Source organism: Eschrichtius robustus, chromosome 11, assembly GCF_028021215.1.
Source record: "Eschrichtius robustus isolate mEscRob2 chromosome 11, mEscRob2.pri, whole genome shotgun sequence".
NCBI lineage: Eukaryota > Metazoa > Chordata > Mammalia > Artiodactyla > Eschrichtiidae > Eschrichtius > Eschrichtius robustus.
The window spans coordinates 8,579,988-8,599,973 of record NC_090834.1 but is presented as its reverse complement, the minus strand read 5'-3'; the positions used below and the strand labels follow the sequence as shown (position 1 = coordinate 8,599,973).

Sequence of the window (19,986 nt, the reverse complement as noted above, 5' to 3'; positions counted from 1 at the left end):
ATGGAACCAGATATCATCCAGCCAGAGGACGTGGTACGGTCCTTCTCAGAGAGAAAAGGGGCCTGGCTGACCCTTTTAGCATCCTCTGCTTCCAGGAGAATCTGAGAGCATTGTGGGTGACACACCCGACAGGCACCAGGGTCCCTTACCTCTGTGGACTCCCCCCGACCCAGACCCCTCCCTCCCCATCCCTTCTTGGTCCCTCACTTCTCCTGCTCTCCTTCCTCTTCCTGGCGCCCAGGGAGTGGCAGCCTCCAAGGCAACTGCCTCCGAGAAGAGAAAGGCTGATGGGAGGGAGCAGGCAGGTAGGGCAGCAGAAGCAGAAGCTCTCCTTCCAACTGCGGTCCCCAGCGTCTGAGCTGTTTGTCTGTCTCTGTTGTATTGTGAGCCTCAGGGACCCAGCCCAAGTTGTTTTCTCAGCTCGGTTCCTGAGCAGCGGCTGCCGTCAGCTCTCGACAAATAATAATAAACCTGGGAATCAGGTTTGTCGAGGGGGATTTCAGTCCCTGGGTTCATTTTTAGATTTGTTTCTCTACACGTGTGTGCAGACAAGGAGCATGTGACGGGACCCCAGGGGAGAAGGCCGGGGCTCCCAAGCTGCCCTGGCAATCCACCCGCACCGCTCCCACGGAGGAGCTGCAGGGCCCTCCTCTGCCCCGGACCACTAGGGCTGACTGGATGTTCGAAAGAGAAGAAAAATAATTGAACGAAAAGCCTCAAGCTCTCTCCTTTCTCTGTTCCTCCCCACCTCTCCCACTCATGCTGTTTGGATAGAGAGGAAGGGGGCTGGAGATGAAAAAGAGAGGGCAGAATCACACCTCCAGGTTCGAGAGTTGCCTGAGGGATGGGCGGGAAGCTGGTCATGGGTGTGGGGAGAGGCTTCAGTGACTGGAACCAGCGATGGCCTCCCAACCCCCATTCTTGGGATGCAGTGACAGGGTAGGGGGCTCCTGGAAAGGGAAAATCCGTTCTAAGTCGAGCATCACTGGCCAAAGCAGGACCCAACTGTGGGTGAGTGTGAAATTTAGGACCAGACTGATGGTGCCTCTGGGGCAGAGCAGCACCTGCTTTAAGGCAGATTGGAGGTGACCATTAGAGGTCATTGCTGTCATCCCCCTGCCTCCCAGCAGGAGAGGCTGCAAACCACTTCTCTGTGAGAAGAATGCAGGGCTGTGCTTACCCTTATAGCTAGCATGCTTTTTTTTCTCCCTTTCTGGTTTTTTTTGTTTTATTTTGTTTAAAGGAACCAAAGGGGGAAAAATTGCCAAGTTGTAAAGTGCTTAAAGAGGAGATGAGAATCTTCATCAGAATGCTAAAAGCTGGAGAGGGAGAGTAATGTGAAAACTCTTGCCTGCTATTTATGGGATTGATTCTCAGATCAAGAAGAAGCAAGCAGTCAGATGAAAGGAATTATTGTTAAGCTCCTTGGTAGGAAGATCTAATGGACAATTGCCGCTATCAGGGGGAATTAAATTGCTGTTTCAGTTTGTAAAATATATCAGCGGCTTTTTGAAGCCAGAAAAGGTGTGACAGCCGAGGCAGGGAGGAAAGCGGGAGACTCTGTCACTTTCTGGTCCTCGTGTGAGAAGCAACAGCAGGCAGGAGAGATGCCAGGGCCAGAGCGAGGGCTGCTCCCCTAACTCTGACCCTGGTCCATTATTTTTTTGAAGCCAAAATGAAAACGAGCTGAACTGGGGGAGTAAAGGAGAGAAAGCTACAGCCCTAACTCTGGGCCCTGATGTGCCGGGGGCCCCCATGAATCAGAGGCAGTGGGGCAGGACAGGGCTCCTCCCTGGGAAACCCGGTCAGGGGTGTGGAGGGTGACTGACATGGGTCTGAGATTCCCAACAGCTCCACCCCGCGCAGGGAATGTCACCATGAAGCTCCCCCCACTACACTGTGGACACACTGGGATCCAAGGTGGAGTATAATAATCCCCTTCCTCCCAGGACTGGGTCTCCCAGCGAGCTCTGGCTCATCCCCAGGGATCCGTGAGCGCATAAATGACCCCGTTGACCTGCCCCCACGGGGGATATATTGTTATTCCAGATAAAGAGCAAAGAGCAAAATGGCCTTGGGCATGGGGAAGGGGAGGAGGGGGAGGCCCTTGTACAGGCCGAGGAGGGGGCCTCGCTGCTGGGACGGTTCACAGTCGTCTCCTACCCCTTCCAAAGACCACATGGTGGTTCAGGGCTGAAGGAGGAGAGAGAGGTGGGGAGAGAGGGCGATTTCCCATCTTGCAGGGCAGCGGAAGCCGGCAGAGCTGGTCAAACTCATGCTGGCCCCTGCTGGCTCCTCTGTTTCCTAGAGACCAGCGCCATCACGAGAGGGCGTGACCTGGACCACCTCCCAAGTGGGCTTCCCAGAAAAGCAGTGAAGCACAATCAGAGCAGAGGGCTGTGGGTGGCCAAGGGGCCTGAGTTGCCTACTGTCTTGGTTGTCATCTCTGCTGCTTCTCAAGTCAGCAGAGAATTATTTCCCGCTGAGAGTTCCAAGCAGGAACCGGAGGGGCACCAGGGAAGTGGCCCTTCTGGCTGGGACGTTCTGCCAGGACTTGGGCTCTGTGCCTGGTGCAGTGGCCCCCGGAACCCGGGTAAGGGGGGAGGTGTGACCTCTTAGCCAGCCAGCCTGCAGCACAGCGAGTGAGCCGGGGATCTGATCCTGAGTGCAGATCCTGTTCAGCTCTTCCCCACCGTCCTTCCTTCAGTGGAGACAGACACAGTGACCTTCCTGGCTCCCACGCCCCTACTGTGAGCCTGGTCTTATCAGACTAGAGGATTCTCTTTGCCCCCAATACCCCGAGGTCAGAAAGATGGGGCGGGGGAGCAGCACCCGCTAGGCCACGGCATTCCCGTCACCTCAGGCCCTGAGCTTCCGCCCAGCTCCCAGAACACTTGGGGTGAAAAGGCCCAGGTCCAGCGCTTGCTGTGCTGTGAGGGCGTGGCTCCTGGGGGGCTGGCCCTTTCCCATTCCACAGGACCCTTCACTTCTCCCTCACTTTGAAACACTTCCACCAGACCTCCTCACATTATGAAGCTTCCCACCCACAGGTGTACCCTCTCTCTCACCTCCGTCCTCCCCTCCATCCCCACACTGGCCTCGCCCTTGTCACTGCGGTACTGACTCCACGCACCCAGGCTCGGAGACCATCGAGTTCCTTTGGCCACTCAGCTCTCAGCTGCGGTTTCTAGCCCTTACTGGGTTTTGGGAAGAGACCTGGGGGGTGTGTGTGTGTGTGTGTGTGTGTGTGTGTGTGTGTGCGCGCGTGCGCGTGCGCGCACGCGCGCGCACGCCTGCGTTTCTTTAGATAAATCCACAGAGTCACATGAAATCAGTGACAGGTTGACACCGTTATTTCAAGATTCATCGCTCTGAGTTGCCAGCAGAGGAGCCGTAGCCAACTCCTTCCCACCACCAACACTTTTTTTTTTTTCCAGGCATAATTTATAGCAGTGGGGTGAATTTGTTTCCAAAAGATGAATATCACACTATCAGCAACAGCTGCCTCTCGTTCTTATTTGTTTTTAAATTTGACTCAAAGTCCAATCCTCTGTACACATACGAAGCTGTAAATCCTAAAGCGACTGATTACATGATTTAGTAAACAGGTTATATTATATAATGCAATTAAAGCGGGGCTCCGCGGCGCCACCTACAGGCAGCTTCTGGGAAGGGAGCTGGGCCCGAGACTCATTTTGGACCAGGCTCTCCGCGGAAGGAAAATAAACGGCATTGCGCCAGGCTTGAGGCGGCTGCTCCGGAGGGAGAAGCTGAAGCCAGCCAGGTTACTAATGCAGCCTTTTGGTCCCTCCTGCTGAGTTCACGGTGTTATTTCAGCCTCCTGCAAATCTGTCTAGACGTCAGAACCCAGGCCTGGGCAGCTGCTCAGAGGGGCGGACCTGGGGTTGGGGGAGGGGGTGGTGGCCACCTGGGGGCTCCTGGGCTGGGGGGACGCGGAGGAGGGCTCCTGGCTCTCTCGGCCTCAGGGACCTCCTTCCCTCACTCTCAAATGAGGGAGCCTTTGGAATGGAGCTTCAGATATTTGCATTCTACTCAGCAGAGATTGTGTTCAGCGCTAACCATGGGCAAAGACTTTCAGAATATTCTGGTGAATTCCCTCATTTTGCAGACCTAGAGAGAAAGTGACTTGTGCAGGTCGCACAGAGAAATGGCAGAGCTGGCTGTGGAATCCAGACTTCTTTGACCCTAAGCACAGGCTCCGTCTGATCATGGGAGTTTACAGATGAGGAAACTTGAGGCCCAGACTTCCACAGCGTCTTCTTGCAGCAAGAGAAGGCAAATGATAAAATACCGCTAGTGTGTGTCCAGAAGGGCTCCTAGGGGGCCTCACCGCTGCCTCTTAGCTGCCCTGATGTGGAAGAAAGGAGGGAGGGAGGGAGGGAAGGAAGGAAGGAAGGAAGGAAGGAGAGCAGGGCCAGTGCTCGCTCCCCGACTCCTCTGCCCTGACTTACAACACTCTTCAGATGAGTTAGGCTCTGGGCCTTCAAGGATTCTAGCTTCTCCAAAGAGGCTCTGTAAGCATGGGCAACATTTTTGAAAACCTATCCAGGAGAGGAGAGGAGACTTACTTCCCGGGGCTAAGAGAGAAACTGGACCAGAAGCGGGGTGTGGAGAGGGGGAGGGGAAGGGAGGGGTGGATGAAGAAAACAAGACCATCAGAGTGCAAGAGGGCGCAAATGTCCCCCCACCCTATCCTGTGCCAGCCACCCGGCCCAGTCTTCAGTCGATGGGCTGGGACAGTGCGGGGCCACAGGGAATTTGGTCCCTTCATCCCCTCTCCTACCTCAGGCCCTACAGTGGAGGCTCAGCCAGGGTCAGGGAGCAAGAACGGATGCTGTGGGGCTGGCTGGTCCGAGAGTTCCCAGTTACACTTTGTTTCTCATCCTTAAGGCCCTGAGCCCCCAACCCGGCACCCCAGCCCAATTACTGCCGGGCACCGTTAACCCCTTGGTGCCCCAGGCCGTTAATGGAATGTTAATTGGTCTAATGGGTTTCATGTCAACAAGTCCTAATGAGCTCCTTCCTAACGAGCTTGGATCTTTTTTCTAAGCCTGTTTGTCAACACGCTGGCGTTTGGGCTCCAGATGGAGGGCCTCACCTGGCTGGGGAGCTGGAGTTGAGGAAACAGAGGGAATGGGTGCTCCGGGGCTGCCCCTCCCCTCTTCCTGAGCCGTGTCCTTCAGGCCCCATCAGCCACCCCCAGCCTGTGCGCACTGCCTTCCTCGGCTCCTGAGCTCTGGAAAATGGCAGTTTTAGCTCCTTTTGAAGATAATGTCAGTGACAAATTATTTTTTCTTGGATATCATTGTGGGGTTGAGTGTTGCATTAGGGTTTTTTTTTTTTTTTTCCCTCCTAGCTGCCATCTAAGAAAAGTTTTCAACGTTAAAAACAATCTTTTGACATGGGAAATTTCTCGGTGGTAAATCACTCCTCCTGTGTCCTCCGTTTGCGTCTTGGCTGTGCTGCCTCCGGTGACCTGGTGTCTGGTGACAGAGGGCTGGGGCCCCTGGGCAGGGCGGAGCAGCCTCCGGCCACAGACACATGCTCGGAGGCCCTGGACAGGCCTGCTGTGCCCTCCACGCTCCCAAAGGAAGCGCAAAAACGGCAGGTTTCCCCAGAGGCCCGGGTGCCCAGCGATGGCTCAAGGAGCTCCCCACATCCCAGCTGTGGAGCCTCAGCTCAGAGAAGTCAGATTCCCACGCTCCTCTCGGGGAGGGTCCCACATGGACCCTCAGCCCCCCCCAAGCCCAGCTGGAGGGAGGAAGGAGCGCATGTGCGGGTGAGGGGGCGTGTGAAGAAAAGGGCGAGCTTCCGGAGATGGGCACCGGGTCTCCCCCAGCATCAGGTTACCAGACGCTTCTGTGCCTGAGCGAGCAGGGAAGGAAACTTAAGCCCCTGATGAAAAGGCCTCCTGTTTTCTTGCAGGAGAAGCCCCCAGAGGGCAATGGGGCAGTGGCCTAGTGGCCTGTGGTGACCCCAGAGGGGAGGAGGGGGAGGGGCAAGGGCCATCTGGGTCCTCAGAAAATTGTTCCCGTGGCCTCTGGCCCCTGCTCCAGAGTCCAGCAGGCTGCAGACTGAAAAATCTCTTCTCAGCCTGGACGGTGGTGGTTTCTGGGTGCAGACTACTCTTAGCCATCTCTCTTTACCCCCAGGTAGGGCAGCTATCCAGCTGTTGCAAGTATTTATAGGGACAGAGACTCTCAAACGACCCTACCTCCCGTTGATTGACAGTGAACAAAAGAATGCAGACTCAAGAGCCCTCTTTTTACCCCGGATCCTCCTCATTGACCTTCCTGTGCTTTGCCTTTGTGATGACTTTCTCATCCGTGGAATGAGGTACCAAAAGACCCAAACCCAAGGTGGAAGGGAACTAGTTGCCCCTAAAAGGGGAGAAAATCTGCCTCCAGACTCTGCCCCCAGGCTCCCCCTTCTGGAGGCTGCTGGCACTGCAGCCCCTCAGAAGTTCGCTTTTTCCGGCCAAGGAGCATCTAAGATTGGTGCTCCCGGGAAGGGATCCTGCCTCAGTACCCGTAGGCCTCATCCAAAGTTACCTCATCTGCCAGAGTCCCAGGAAAGGCTGAGCCTAGCACACCCCTGAAATACCCCTTTTTCCTTTATTCCCTCTGGGTCCTAAAGAGAGAGATTCCACGCCCAATTTAATATCTCAGAAGTCTTCATTCTGGAAGTTCTTTCTGATGTCTCAAGAAGTCTATATCCTCTTCCCTCCCCCCCCCCCCCACCCCCGAACCCTCTTCACTCCGCTTTTTCGTTCCTTGGCTGTTTTCCACCTCCCAGACAAGACCCAGCCATGAAAATAGGCAATGGTTCCCCGCCTGTGGAGTTTGGCTTCCCCAGGGCCCCCTTCCGAGCCTCTTTGCAGAAGTAAAGCCTGGATCTCGGTGCCTAGTGTGTGTGAGACGGGGTGACCCTGGGTGCTTTTGCTGCGAAGACGTCCTGGCGGTCCATCTTCTGAAGTGAGGCCAGGGTGGGCGAGGTAGAGGTAGCGGTGGGACAAAGAGGAATTACCTGCAGTCTCGACGTTTCAGCACAGGAAAAGGCATCCCTCCCTGTGCCTTCTCCACGGGATCCTCTGTTCACTTTCTTCCTTCTCGCTGGGCCATCACCTCCCTCCCTCGGGAGAAGGCCTTGCCTCCTCTCATCTGTCTCCCCACCCCAGCACAGTTCTTTGCATGTAGTTGGCACCGGATAAACATTCGTTGAATGAATGTCTGGATTTCCAGTGCTTTCACACGTGCGCTTCAGGTCAAAGCACACCTGGTACTTCGGAGACAGGTCAGCCAGAGCTGATCTGTCCACCTCTTCCTGAAAAAGAACCAACACAACAAGACACACGCTAAACAGCTCTCGCAGCATTCTGTTTCCTTGGGTGGCACTGCCAGGCTGTCTCCACTTACGCACCACTTTGTGATTCAAGAAGAGACCTTGAGGCCAAAGGGGGCAGCTCGCTTACGGGTGATGGGGTGGGGTGGGGGGTTGGTACAGTAGAGCAGCCCGGAACGGGGAATCTGGAGAGCTTGGGTCCATCCCGGCTTCCCCAGCACTCCCCTCCCCACCAAACACACACACGTCTCTCCTCTTGCCCTCTGCCTCCGCCTCTGTAAGAGGACCATTTGCCTCGGGCGGCTCTTCTGGCCCCAGGTGTGGTTGAACTCTGGGTTGAACCAAGGCCAAGGAAAGTCTTCTAAGAGAATGTGCAGGCACGTCTGTGTGGCCGTGGTCCCTGTTCCCGGCCTCCTTCCCTTCCCGGCACACCTCCCTCCCGGTGGTCGCCCCAGGGTACTTGCTCCGCCCTCGAGTCTGAGGAGGAACCAGCGCCCCACGTCCCTCTCCACCACTAGGGGGCGTCGTGAGCACACCTGGGGGGGTTAGTGTGGTGCTGGCAGACCCTGGGGACCGGGAGGGGGGATCTGGAACCGTGAGGGCTGAGGCTTCCGCCCCGAGGGTGCAGGTGGCAGCTCCGGGAGGCCTGGGGAAGGGAGAGCACCCTTGACCGTGGGGTGCCCTCATGGCCGCCAATTCCCCTGAGCTGCCCCCAGCCAAGCCCCGCCCCCCCCCAGGCCAGAGCTGGTACTGAACAAAGCAGGGGTGCGGGTGCACAGGTTGTTTTACATGTGATTTGAATAGTGTTTCTTGCAAGTCAGCGTAGCGCAGCAAGCCTCACCCCACCCAGGCTTCTCCCCTTAACTCTCATTCGTCCCCCCCGAAGGGCTTCCAGCCCTTGCTGTATCCAGTCAGTCCTGGTGGCCCAGCCTGGGAGCATGTCCAGCCGCTGGGCCCTGGGGCTCCCTGCGCTCAGCTATTAACGGTGCGGCCCCGTTTCTCCCGCCACAGATCCTCCATGTGAATCCATCCCATGATGCAACATGCCTCCCCAGCCCCCGCTCTGACGATGATGGCCACGCAGAATGTCCCTCCCCCTCCCTACCAGGACAGCCCACAGGTGAGTGCGACTGACCGCCGGGAGGGGTGTGGTGGCCTTCCGGGGGGCGGAGGGCAGGGCCAGGCCTCCCTCAGCTCTTCCCCTGCCCGGCCTGGGGCGCCTCTCTGGGAGAGCCCGGCAAAGCCAGACCCCTGAGGGGAGTCATGCACTTGGCAAAGCCCTGGGTTCAGATCGCACCTGAGGATCTGTCACCGGCATGGAGGACCGTGGCACCCCAGGGTGCTGCACCTAGCCACGGGCCTGTGCCACACACCCCCGCCCCCGGCACTGCTCAGAGTAGACGTCAGACAAACGCACTGAACCCCTCACTCGGGGAGGCCCAGGTACAGGTGAATCGAGTCTGCCTCTGAGTGTTTGGGGAAACTCTTGATCAGAGGTTTCCTCTGCCAGATCCCCCTAGTCACCGGTCTCTGCCTGCCTATTGGAGGAATCTCCCTTCTCTTCAGGACTCTGCCAGCTTCTATCCAGAAAAAGGCCAGGGCTGTTTCCCTACACTCTCCCATCCTTTCCTCTGGTTCCCAGTTTCCATCCCTCAGCTCAGATACGGCAGACCCCGCCGAGTTCTTCCTGGCTGCACCTCCTGCAGGTCACCCTGTCTTCCTGTTCTCTCCTCTCCTCCTCTGGAAGCCTGGCCCAGCTTCTGTGGGTTGGTCTCTGGAGGTCCTGGAGACCAGTCACTTCTGGTCTTTGCCCCCGCGTGTGCGCCTTCCCTCCACGCTTGGTTCTTTGAGACTCAGAATTCATCATGAGGCTGTGCGTTCACAGAAGCCTCCACCTTCGCACTTCCCTGTTTTCTCAATTATTATTAATTGAGTACCTATAATGTGAAATGCAGCCAGCTAGAATATTCCTTCATTCATTTCACAAATGTGCAGTGAGCCCCTACTGTGTGCCAGGCCATCATTCTCATTCTTTCTCCATCGCCGGTCCTTGCCCTGCTCTGCTACCCCTCACTCATTAGGGTTTCAGACACAGCCCTTCTCCTGACCACAGGGAAGCTCTGTGCCGTATGGGAAGAACACGAAGACGCAGACCCAGGGTGCATCACTTTAGGTCCTGTGGCCCCGACACCCGCAGCCGGGTGTGAGCATATGGTGCTGCCCTATCTATCCTGTTATCCGCCCATGAAATGACCGCTTTACGGGGTGTCCAGCACGCGGACCCCCACTGACTCCTACCCCTGTATAAGTGCAGAAGCACTGACCTTTGAGCGCACGTCGTTTTGTCCCACCCCTGACCCCGCTCCCACGTTTCAACTCCGTGCTCCTTCCTGGGCTCTCCCCACCCTGACCTCAGCTTCAGCAGACCCTCTGTTCACGTCAGTAGCTCTGTACAAACGACCGTGGGTTGGACTTGGCATTTGCACAGTTCCTCTGTTTGAAAGCTTCCAGGTGTGCAGCTATGCCAGGGCCTTTCCCTCTGTAGTCAGAACCAAGTTGGCCTGGACCAGTGGAGACCTAGGAACGTAAGGGCCATAATGGGGGACAAACACCGTCCTCCCTCAGTAGAGCAGACCCATCTGCTATCTGCTTAGGCAGTGTTGGGGCACCTGGGGTGTTGATGAAGAGGCAGGAACACCAGCTCCATTTCTTTTGTAGCTGGATGCTGCTCTCCGAGCTCCACAGTGGGGCTGGGGTATGGCACCCGGGACACTGCCTGTGTTTAGCAGGTGGAGGGTGCCAAGGCCCACACTCCCATCCCCAAGGCTCAGGGACAGACCAGGGCAGGGCCAAGAGGTCAGAGAGCACTGGATTGGCACAGCTGGTGGCAGCTGCCTCTTTGCCTCCAGCCCCACCCCCTGTTTTGCCTTCCTGGGCAGCTGGGAGACGTTTGGGTTTGGTGGGCATTAGCAGGAGAGCTGCAGTGAGGGCCTGTGTTGTCCAGAAATGCTGATCCGGGTGCAGTGAAGTAGAGGAGCCTAATTTAATTCTCAGCATACAGCTGAGGATTCATCCATCCCAGCTGCCGAGGGAGGTGGGGAGGTGGGATTGCAACCCTAAGGTGCTCAGCCCCCCCAGAAGCCACCGCTGAGGTGCTCTAGCCTTTTGGGGGAGGAAGGAAGGCTCCAGTCCCCCATCCAAGGCCTCAGAGCAGAAGCCCAATGCAGGGGCTGTCCCAAGGCTCTCTTCTCTGAGGAGCCACCAGAACCTAACCATCAAAAATACTCACATATACAGCCAAGGAATAATTTTTTCCGGGGAAGCCACACATCTCCGTGTAACCCCAGAGGTCCAGGAATGAAGTCTCAGTGTCCATGGTAAAGTGACCAGGCCAAGGCCTGGGGTCTTTATGGCCTCGGCTAGGCTTCTAGGCTGTGGCTAGATTCCCATGGGCCTTCCGTGAGCCAAACTGGTTCCCAAGGAAACTGACCAGGATGGGGGGATCCTGGGGAGAACTTAGGGCATGGACGGAATGGGTGGGGTGGAGGAGGTGGGTGAGGTCTGCAGGACAAAGTCTTCTGACTCACGGGGAAGGGCTGTTCTCTCCAGAGTGCTAGACTTTGAGGCCAGCTGGCTTTCGGGGCGCCCTTCTCCCCACTCTTCGGGGCTTCTAGGAGTGGCTGCCGCATGGGAATGTCTTCCATGCGAGTTTTCTGCTGGGGAACTTGCTCTTCCTCCTGCCTTCCTCCCTTTGTGCTGTCAGAGGCTGAGCCCCGCTTCTCAGGCGAAGCCCATCGTCCTGGCGAATCAGCTGCTCTTTGACATTCAGTGTTCTCAGGAAAGCCGGGCCCAGTAGGAGTGTGGGCCAGGCACACAGGGGAATCACTTCCTAAACGGGGCTCTCTGGAAGGTATCCCCCACTTCCTCTTCATTCCTTCAGGTCTAATCTCATTACTTTTGGACCCAGTATGACTTGTTTCCTCAAGGCCTGGACTGCTGAGCACATCTCTTTATCACCTCCTCAGAAACCCAGTTTCTGCCACAGGTAGAAATGGACAGTCTCTGCTACAAAGTCCCCAAAATGAAAAAGGAAGGGAGAAGCAGGGCCCTTCCTCTGAGACCCAGGCAGTCGTTTTAATAATGTTCCCGTTGTGCTAAGGGCTAGCAATACCGAGCATAATCTATTCAAATGCACAGGAGAATCTCACTTTGGAAAATTAGGAATCTGCATTAAAAAATTCCCAAGCCCCGGACCTTCTTTATAATAAATTAGAATTTTTTTTTCAAGGCAAGTTCTTAACTTGGCAATTTCATTTTTGAAGTTTGGGGAATAAAGTTATTAAAAATGAGGGAGGCTTTTTCTTCTTCCCATTTTAGTCCAGAAGCATTAATGGTTATGGCCCCGTGCTATTTGGGCACAAGCCAAGTGGTTTGACAGCTAAGCAGCTTCTGGCCCCTCAGTTCTGTTCCAGTCCGTCCTGGGGACACTCCATGATTACTTGTAAGGATGTCACTCTGTGTTTATTGTACACTAAAGACAGATCGTAAGTTTAGAAAGTACAAAAGCAACAACCCACTGGAACCCTTCCTGTGGCCTGCTTCCTCCTTCTGGTGGCTCCCTGTTAAATACTGTCAGAGTCACAGCGCCCTCTGCTGTCCACCTCCTGTACCTCAATTCCAGCATGTTGCACCTGAGTCCTTGATCCAGACCCTCACTTTATGCCCCAAGAGGTAGGGCAAGTCATGGGGACTGTGGGAATTCTACGATGATAGTTTAATGAAAACATTGTCTCCAGGGAGACCTGGATATGAGCTAGGCGTGTGGTCCCTCCATTCAGTGCCTACATCACTCTTCCGTTCCTTTGCATCTCTGCCTCAGCCTGGCCATCTGTCACCTGGATTCTCCCAATCCCTCCTCTCACCACCCCAGCACCTCCCCTGATCCTGATGGGATCCTCTGCTATTGTTCCCCTCTCCCGGCAAGTGCCACTCCAGTCTCCCGCCCAGAATTTTCGTGGTAACACCACCACCCTCTCACGTTGTCCATGCACTCTCTCCACCTCTGAAATATCATTCAAGTTCTCCCATTTCCTGTAACACTCCATGGGCAGCACCACCCACCAAGCAGAGTTCTCCCTCTGTAGCTCCACCAGCAATTTTAGGAAACTGTTGGGTTTACTGGAGAAGGCAGCAGCTTGCCTACCCTCACCTTAAACACCCCCCTCCACACACACGCACAAACTCCTGCTGTCAGTAACCTCCCCCCACCCTTCCGCAAACACAGACACATACCTGCTGTTCCACAGATACCTTTGCCCTTGGCTTATAGGCAAGACAAACATTTTATCTGGTCTATATGTGTATGTATTCAGCGCTTAGTATCCCTCTGTCTGCGTGTCCCCCACATGTTGGCCGCGTGAGCATTTGACTAGAAAGCAGAAATCTTAGTGGGATCCAGTCTGAGCCACTAGGCACAGCCCCCTATGAATGTGGGCACTCAGTTCGCAGTTTGGATTAGGAACCAATTGCTACGCAAGTAGCTGGGTGCTTACATAGCATGACTTAACGATGGGTGATATTAAAAGGGTTCTGGCAATTCACCAAGGATGCAGCCTCGTTATTGGCCAGAGGGAGGCAAGAAAGGCAAAACTCTCAGTCCAGGGCCAGTATGGGAAGCTCACTTCAGAAGGAAGTCAAGCACTTGCTTGGGACCCTCTGTCCCCCTGCATCCTCCTGCAACCCTCAGAGCCAGGAGAACGGTGTTCAGGACCGCAGGACGCTGTGCTTGGAGATACCCATCTTGTACCAGGAAGGCTAAGGCTGGGCCAGCCGTGTCGGGGGAGGTCAGACCCGTCTCTCTGCCCTCTGAGTATCTTCTTTCCCTCCCTGTCCCGGCATCATTCCCCCTCTGCGCGGGGCCAGGGGAGCAGACATCTGGGGAAGCTGGATGGGCTTTGATCAGTCATTAGGATCCCCATGCTGGTTTCATTAGCCGGAGGGGGAGGGGAGGGGGCTGGGGCCCCCGGCTGTGAATCCCGCCCCCCTTTCCAGGCCATGCAGCTGGGACGGGCAGAAGCGGGTTCAGATGTTTTCACACTTTACATTCCTCTCATCCCTTTAAGGGCTGGAGCCCCCTGCCTCGCAGGGCCTCCTGCTCAGCTGCTGCTGAGACACATTGGCTCTGCAGCAATAGAGTTAATTCCACAGCTTTGAGAGTCCCCCTAAGCCTTTTCTGTGGCTGTGATTGACGGCTCCCTCTGCCCCTGGGGCCAACACCCCAGGGACCCTATGGGTGACCTGCCTTCCCTCACTTTGACTCATCAAAACGGACTCTTCTCTTTCTTTTCTATTTTCTGCTGGGCCTTTCTTCTCTCTGTGCACAGTGACCTCTCTCTCTGGCCCGCTTGGGCCACCCGTGTCTTTAAACTGGACGTGTCCCTCAACTCCAGCTCACTCCAGACCTGGATTCTTCATCATGGCAAAGGCAAAAATAGCCTTTGGGTCTGACTGTGGGGCCTTATGCCTCATTTAGGAGACAGTGGACTATCAACAGGACTTTGCTAGAAGAAACGCTCGCTCTCATGGCCTTGTTTAGGGTTTTTCTTTGATGAATGTCCTACCTGAATTCTTATATTTACCAAAAACACACAGACATTTTATTGTCTATCCTCTTGCCTCCAAGCAGGATGAGTGCTTTAAACAGCTACAAAAATAGTTAATGGCCCAAGTAGACAAAGCTTAAAATAAATCAGGAACAGGTGATCCACCAGCAGCGGGCCTAAGGAGCTGGAACCCGCTTTGCCCCCCTTTCCGGTTGATCTCCTAGGAGCTCCGGTGCCTGCGTAGCCCGGCGGGAGGGGGATGGGTGAGCACGCCGGCCCTCGGTGCGTGTTGTCTTTGGAGTCTGTGGTCTGGAGGAGGAAGCGTGGGCTGACTCAACTCAACGTGGTAGAAATTCAGGAATCCAGGCCTGTCCTACTGCACTGCTGATGAATTATACAAATTTGGACAAGTAATTACAGCACTATTTCTTTCATTCACTCAGCCATTTCATAAACATCAGGTGCTTTCTGTGGGTCTTGCAGACCCTGTGCCACATGCCGGGGACACAGAATTAATAGTTCTTGCCCTAATGGAGCTGATTTGGGGCCATTCTGCATCGGTAAAATGGGAATAACTTCTGCCCTCCCAGCCTCACGGGGCTGTTGAGAGTGTGGGTATGAAAAGTACAATGGTGTTTTCCAGCTTTCTTTCACCCATGACCCTGACATTGATTTTTTCACTCTATCTTCTGTACGTCTCCAGTAGCCAAGATTGGATTGAACTTTAATTACTCTCCTTTGTACTGGGAACACAATAGGCATATCAAGTATGTGTTTCTAGCTGTAAACACACTCCCTTACACACATACACAAACATACTGGAACTCGCTGGTGTGGGACTATTATACAAGCGAGGGGTCCTCCAGAGATGGATGGGAAAGATGGAGAGCAGCCCGTGCCCAGGAAAGTGCACGAAGCTGGGAGGTGAAAGACTTGGATCCCAGTCCACCGCCTTCGTCCCTTTAGCCGCTGGTCAGCAACCCCCAGAAGTGCAGGCAGGGCGGCAAACATTTTCAAGCCTCATTTTGTAAACCACTGCCTACAAACCCTTTTAAGTGAATTGATTGCTTAAGACCCCCATTTTACACCACAAAGTAACTTTCCTGTGGTTTGTTCTATCTGGTCGGTCCTGGGACGAGAATGCAGGTGACCCAGGCCTGCTGTTCCAGGAGGCTCTTTGAGCGAAATCGGGCTGCCCTTCTCTGCCTCCAGCCCTTCCTCTCCCTGGGCTGACTGGGTTGGGGGGATATTTGGAGGAGCCATGGTTGACTCCTCTCCATTCTGGATCCCTGAGCCTTTTAACACATCACTCTCTCATTTCCTCATCCAGTCGGTCATTCAGTCACTTAACAAACACGCTGGGACCCCATGGGAGCCAGGCATGATGATGGGAGCTGGGAATCCAGTCCACTCAGGGAGACAGACAAATGAGGGCCCGCAGTGTTACGGGGTTTAAGGTTTGACGCACAGGCAGATAAGGCAGGGGTCCAGGCTACCTGGGCGGGGGGTGTGGAGGATTGGGAAAGGCTTCCTGGGAGAGCTGATGCTCCCTCCAGCTGAGTCTTGAAAGAGGGGTAGGTTTGCATGTGATGGGGGGTCGGGGGGGGTGGGTGGGAGGCAGGGTGGGGAGGCGTGGACAGGTCCTGCTGAGGCAGCCCCGGATGCAAAGGCATAAAGATGTAAAGCATCGGGAAGTTTCAGGCACCTGCATGCAGGAGGGTCTGCTGGGGTGCAGGCAAGGGGTGGGGTGCTGTACCGGAGACAAGGCTGGGTCCGTGAGCAGGTCCGGGCCTGGGGCGCCCTGTGGGCTGTGCCCTCCCCCAAAAACCATCCGTTGTGCCCCCCACCTGTTCAGGCCAAACCTGATACTTACTAAATGGCTTCAAGCCCTGACCTCATCCCAGGTCCTTGGACTCTCTCCTGGTTGCGAGGAAACCAGATCTGGCCCTACTGGCTTGCCCTGGCCCTGCAGGGAGCATCAGCTCCCCCCCCCCCCCCCCCGCCCCACCGCAGGCCCAGCCCAGCCCAGCCCTGTTGGAGCCTCAGCGGCCTCTAGTGAGCTGGGCCTGTGCAGCCCCCCATGTTCTCAGAACACAAGGCTTCCCTGGCCTGGTGGGCCGGCTCTGGGGATGGGCAACCCGCACCCTGCCAGGTCAGAAGAGGGGGTGTCCCCTTAGGAGGGGTGTCTGTGCTGAGTCATGCTGGCAAGGTGCAGACCTCGGTTGCCCAGGGTTTGCAGAAAGGACCTGTGGGAGGTGCGTGGGTGTACGCGTCATGCAGAGCAGGGCAGCTGCGGGGGTACAGGTGTACGCAGGGGAACACGGGAGGTGTAGGTGCCGGGGTGTCTGGGGCCGGGTGTGGACACTCAGTGGGGTTTGGATTCAGAGGACAGGGCTAGCAAAAAGAAGCATTAAAAATGCTTAGAAACCAAGATTCACTGAGCCTCAAGGTGCACAATAATGTACCCTCACATATGGTCACTGTAGGCCTGGCAAGAGGTATTAGTAGCTCCATTTTTACCTGAGAGGGAAACTGAGGCTCAGAGGAACTGAGCCATTTGTCCAAGGTGATATCGCTAGCGATGGGTAATGTCTCCTTCCACGATACCATGGCCCCTCTCCCTATGCCTGGGCCTGCGCCTCGCCCACTTCTCTGGGTGCTTATGGGAGAGAGGGTTCCTTCAGCAGGGTTAGGACTCCCAGGGCAGCGCAGGTAGCGGAAGCAAAAGTGGCCAACTGGAGAGTGGGCCGCAGGCTGCTGGCTGCAGGGATTTTGTTAACGATAACCACCATACGCTGAGTACCTATGAAGGCCCGCTGCTTTGCATACATTATCTCATTTAATGCTAACTAAGTATGACTACTCCCAATGTATAGATGAGGACCCTGGATCAGAAAGGTTGACCAGCTCTGGGCTGGATGCCCACCACTCCCAATAAATATGTGGTCGGGAACTGTGACTTCTCTGTTGTGGCCTGAGGCATTCAGGGTCGAGAAGGTCAATCTGCAGCTGAAAAGGTATCAATGGATGCCAAGGCCCACCCACTCCACACCAGTCATCCCTGCATCCCGTAGGTGCTGTGGACACCCTGTCTCAGACTCTGGGGCTGCAACTGGGGCTACAACAGATGTGGTCCCTGCCCTCCAGGATCCCACAGTCTAGTGGGGGGAGAGGCAAGTGGGCAGACGCGGCTGAACGGTTTCCTCAGGGCCCGGAAGCCCAGGGCACAGGGCCCTGACCCCTAGCTGGTGCTCAGCCGCATCCACTGAAGGAGACAGCCATCCTCACGACGGCGGTGAGAGGTCGGGAGCGGCAGTGCCATTTCACAGATGAGCAAACCGAAGCCCCGAAAGGCAAGGTTGCATGTCCAAGGTCAGCTAGCAGCGAGTGGCAAAGGCGGAAATCCGTTCTATCTGATGCCAATGTCTCGTGCACGCTCCCTCCCTGGGGTGGTAGGAAGACCCTGGCAGTGTCCCACATCTGAGCTACCTGCTCCCACCTCCCAGGAGCAGAAGGGGGGAGCTCTCCGTGGCAGCTGGCGGGAGGCGGCCGCTGCAGGTCCGTACACCCTGAGGCTTGAAGTCCTGTGCAGTCAGGGTACTGAGCCACCGTCAATTAACAAACCACCCTGGTCTTCCTACTTGGGTTCCACCGGAAGCACCGTTTCTGGCACGACCAGGGTTTGGGGAGTTGATCTGTGAGGTCTGTTGGGGGCTGGAGAGACGGGGGCCGGCGACGGGATGGGTGGGCTGGAGGGAGACCCAGAGCCTGAGGCTGGGGAGTGACACTCCATCTGACACTAGCGCCCTTCCTCTTCTGCCCCTTTCCACTCAGGGAAAAGTCTTCCTATTCTCCTCTTCAAAGAAAAGTAATTAAATACGATCACTCCCGCAGTGTGATTTAGTCAGAAAGCCCTTGGTTCCTGTCTCAACCTCGGCAGAAACTGTCTGTGGTCTCCAGCAGTTTCTTCGCTGCAGTGGCTTCTGTTGTCTCATATGTAAAATGGGAGTGCCACCAACCCATTGCACGGGATCCCTGTTGGACGTGAACCCCCGGGGAGAGACTTCATTAGCTCGTTGGAGCACGATGTGCCGCTCTCCCCTGCAACTGGGAAAGGGTGATCCTTAGCAGGAAGGAAAGCATCAGTGGGGCGTTCCAGTGTCAGCGAGGGCGACTGAGGTAGGCAGGGGAGCACCTCGTAAACCACACCACATAGCATCCCCTGCTCATTTTCATGGCCAGACTAGACTGTCGGAGAGGCTGGATCTCTCAGCCCCTGCAGGGCAACAGGAACTTTCATCTCAAGGTGTCACAAACTGAGAATCTGGACAGGGCCCTTTTGCTCCCGGCTTAATGCAGGGCTGGTTCCAGCTGGGTGATAGAGAAGAGCCCAGTCGTTAGAGCATCTATGGGAGGCAGGAGGACGGCAAGGACCCTGTGTAGGTTCTGGACCCAGCACCGCAGCTCCCAGCGGGCAGGCCCTCCCGGGGAATGCTGCCACCCTTCCCCACCCGCTGGTCGTTATCCTGTTCTCTTAATCAAGCCTCCCAGCCTGCCTGGGTAGGATGTCCAGTGCCGTCCTTGGAGGAAGGCTCCGGGTCTGGGACCAGCTGTGGGCACACCAAGTGGCCTCATAGAGTGTAGTTTCTTCATGTGCCAGATCGAGGAGAATAGGAGGAAGTTACTTGGAGAGAAACTCTGACACTAGTGGAGTGCTGATAAATGTTTAACAACCAGCTCTCTGGTTGGGGGTTAGAAAGAGGACTTGATTTGCAGCATTTGCCAGTTTCTGTGGTGTAATTACTCCCACCATGGTCAGTTTCGGGCTACCGATATGATATCAACCGGCTTGCAAAATTCCTGAAAATTTATCAGTTGGCTTTCATAGGCCAGAGCAAGGGATCTCTGCCCTCCATCTGTCCAGCCTCTCCCGCCGCTTCTATTCTTTAGGCCTAGAACCTTCCCCCAAAACCTTACCACCCGACACCCTCATCCCCCTGCCCCCGGGCCCTGGGACAGCTGCGGGCCTCTCCCTCTGAGCTCCAGTTCTTGAGAAATGGGTGTCTCTGGCTAGAAAAAGAAATCTATTTGAAGATAAGCATTCTCCAAACCTGGAGGAAATGCAGAGTTTGCTGAATTGGCCCCCAGGAGCTAAATAAATTTAAATCTTCCTCCTCAGGCCAGCTCTGCTCACTTCTCCCCTGTCCCCGGCTCTCTAGCCCCAGTAACAGCCTCTCAGCGGGGGCCTCTTGGGATGCTGACAAGTGACCGCTTTTGATTTACACTTTCCTCTGGGCCCCGGCTGGGCTTTTGGCCACACCTTCCCCCAAAGTCCTGCCTAGAAAGGGGAGGTGAGAGGAAAAGGAGCCCCTCCCCTCAGTCCTCCCACTCCTAGAAGCTCATCTGCATAGAAGCCCCTTGTGGATTCCTTCAAGGACACGAGGAAATTCACCCTTAGTGGACTGAGCAGAGTAGAGCACACCAGCCTACCCTGTGTTTTACCCTTAAACGAGCCGTGCACGTAGCTGTGCATCGCTTTATGAAAGATGCACGTGCTGGAAATCTCATGTTGAAGAACTACAACCACCCCTCCGTATGGGGAAAACTTTATAGAGTTTCCAAAGCACTTTTACACACTGTGCATCATCTAATCTGAGCCCCACGCCAACCCTGGGGGTGGGCAGTGGTCATGAAAGCACCCTCACAGCGTCCAAGCCTGTCACTGTTAGAAGGGATTTCAGATGTCACCTACGTCAGCCCACCCAGCTAGAGAGCGTCCATCGCCTCCGCGGGAGTCTCTGCTTGGCCCCTGCACCAGTGAAAACTCACCACTTCCGAGAGGCAGCCCATCCCAGCCCTGGAGAGCTCAGAGGCTTGGAAACTTACTATTTGGGTTGAGCCCAAATCTGTCTCTGCATTTTACAGATTTAATGCATCGGTTGTAGTTTGACGCTTTAGGGCATACAGAACAGAACTGACATAATCTAATCCCTCATTCAGATATTCAAAGGGGGCTCTCACG

The 19,986-nt window shown here is 55.5% G+C and overlaps 1 protein-coding gene across 2 annotated transcripts in view; it reads left to right on the top strand.

Annotated features, from left to right (window-relative positions):
• PKNOX2 (PBX/knotted 1 homeobox 2) overlaps positions 1 to 19,986 on the top strand; it is a 258,230-nt gene that overhangs the window by 173,399 nt on the left and 64,845 nt on the right. Inside the window, exon 4 of one of the 2 annotated variants that reach the window (XM_068555349.1) lies at positions 8,374 to 8,482. The exons of the other annotated variant lie outside the window; for it this stretch is intronic. Within the exon in view, the coding sequence (XP_068411450.1) occupies positions 8,396 to 8,482 (87 nt within the window). The 5' untranslated portion in view covers positions 8,374 to 8,395. The remainder of the gene's footprint in view (positions 1 to 8,373; positions 8,483 to 19,986) is intronic. 2 annotated transcript variants of the gene reach the window in all.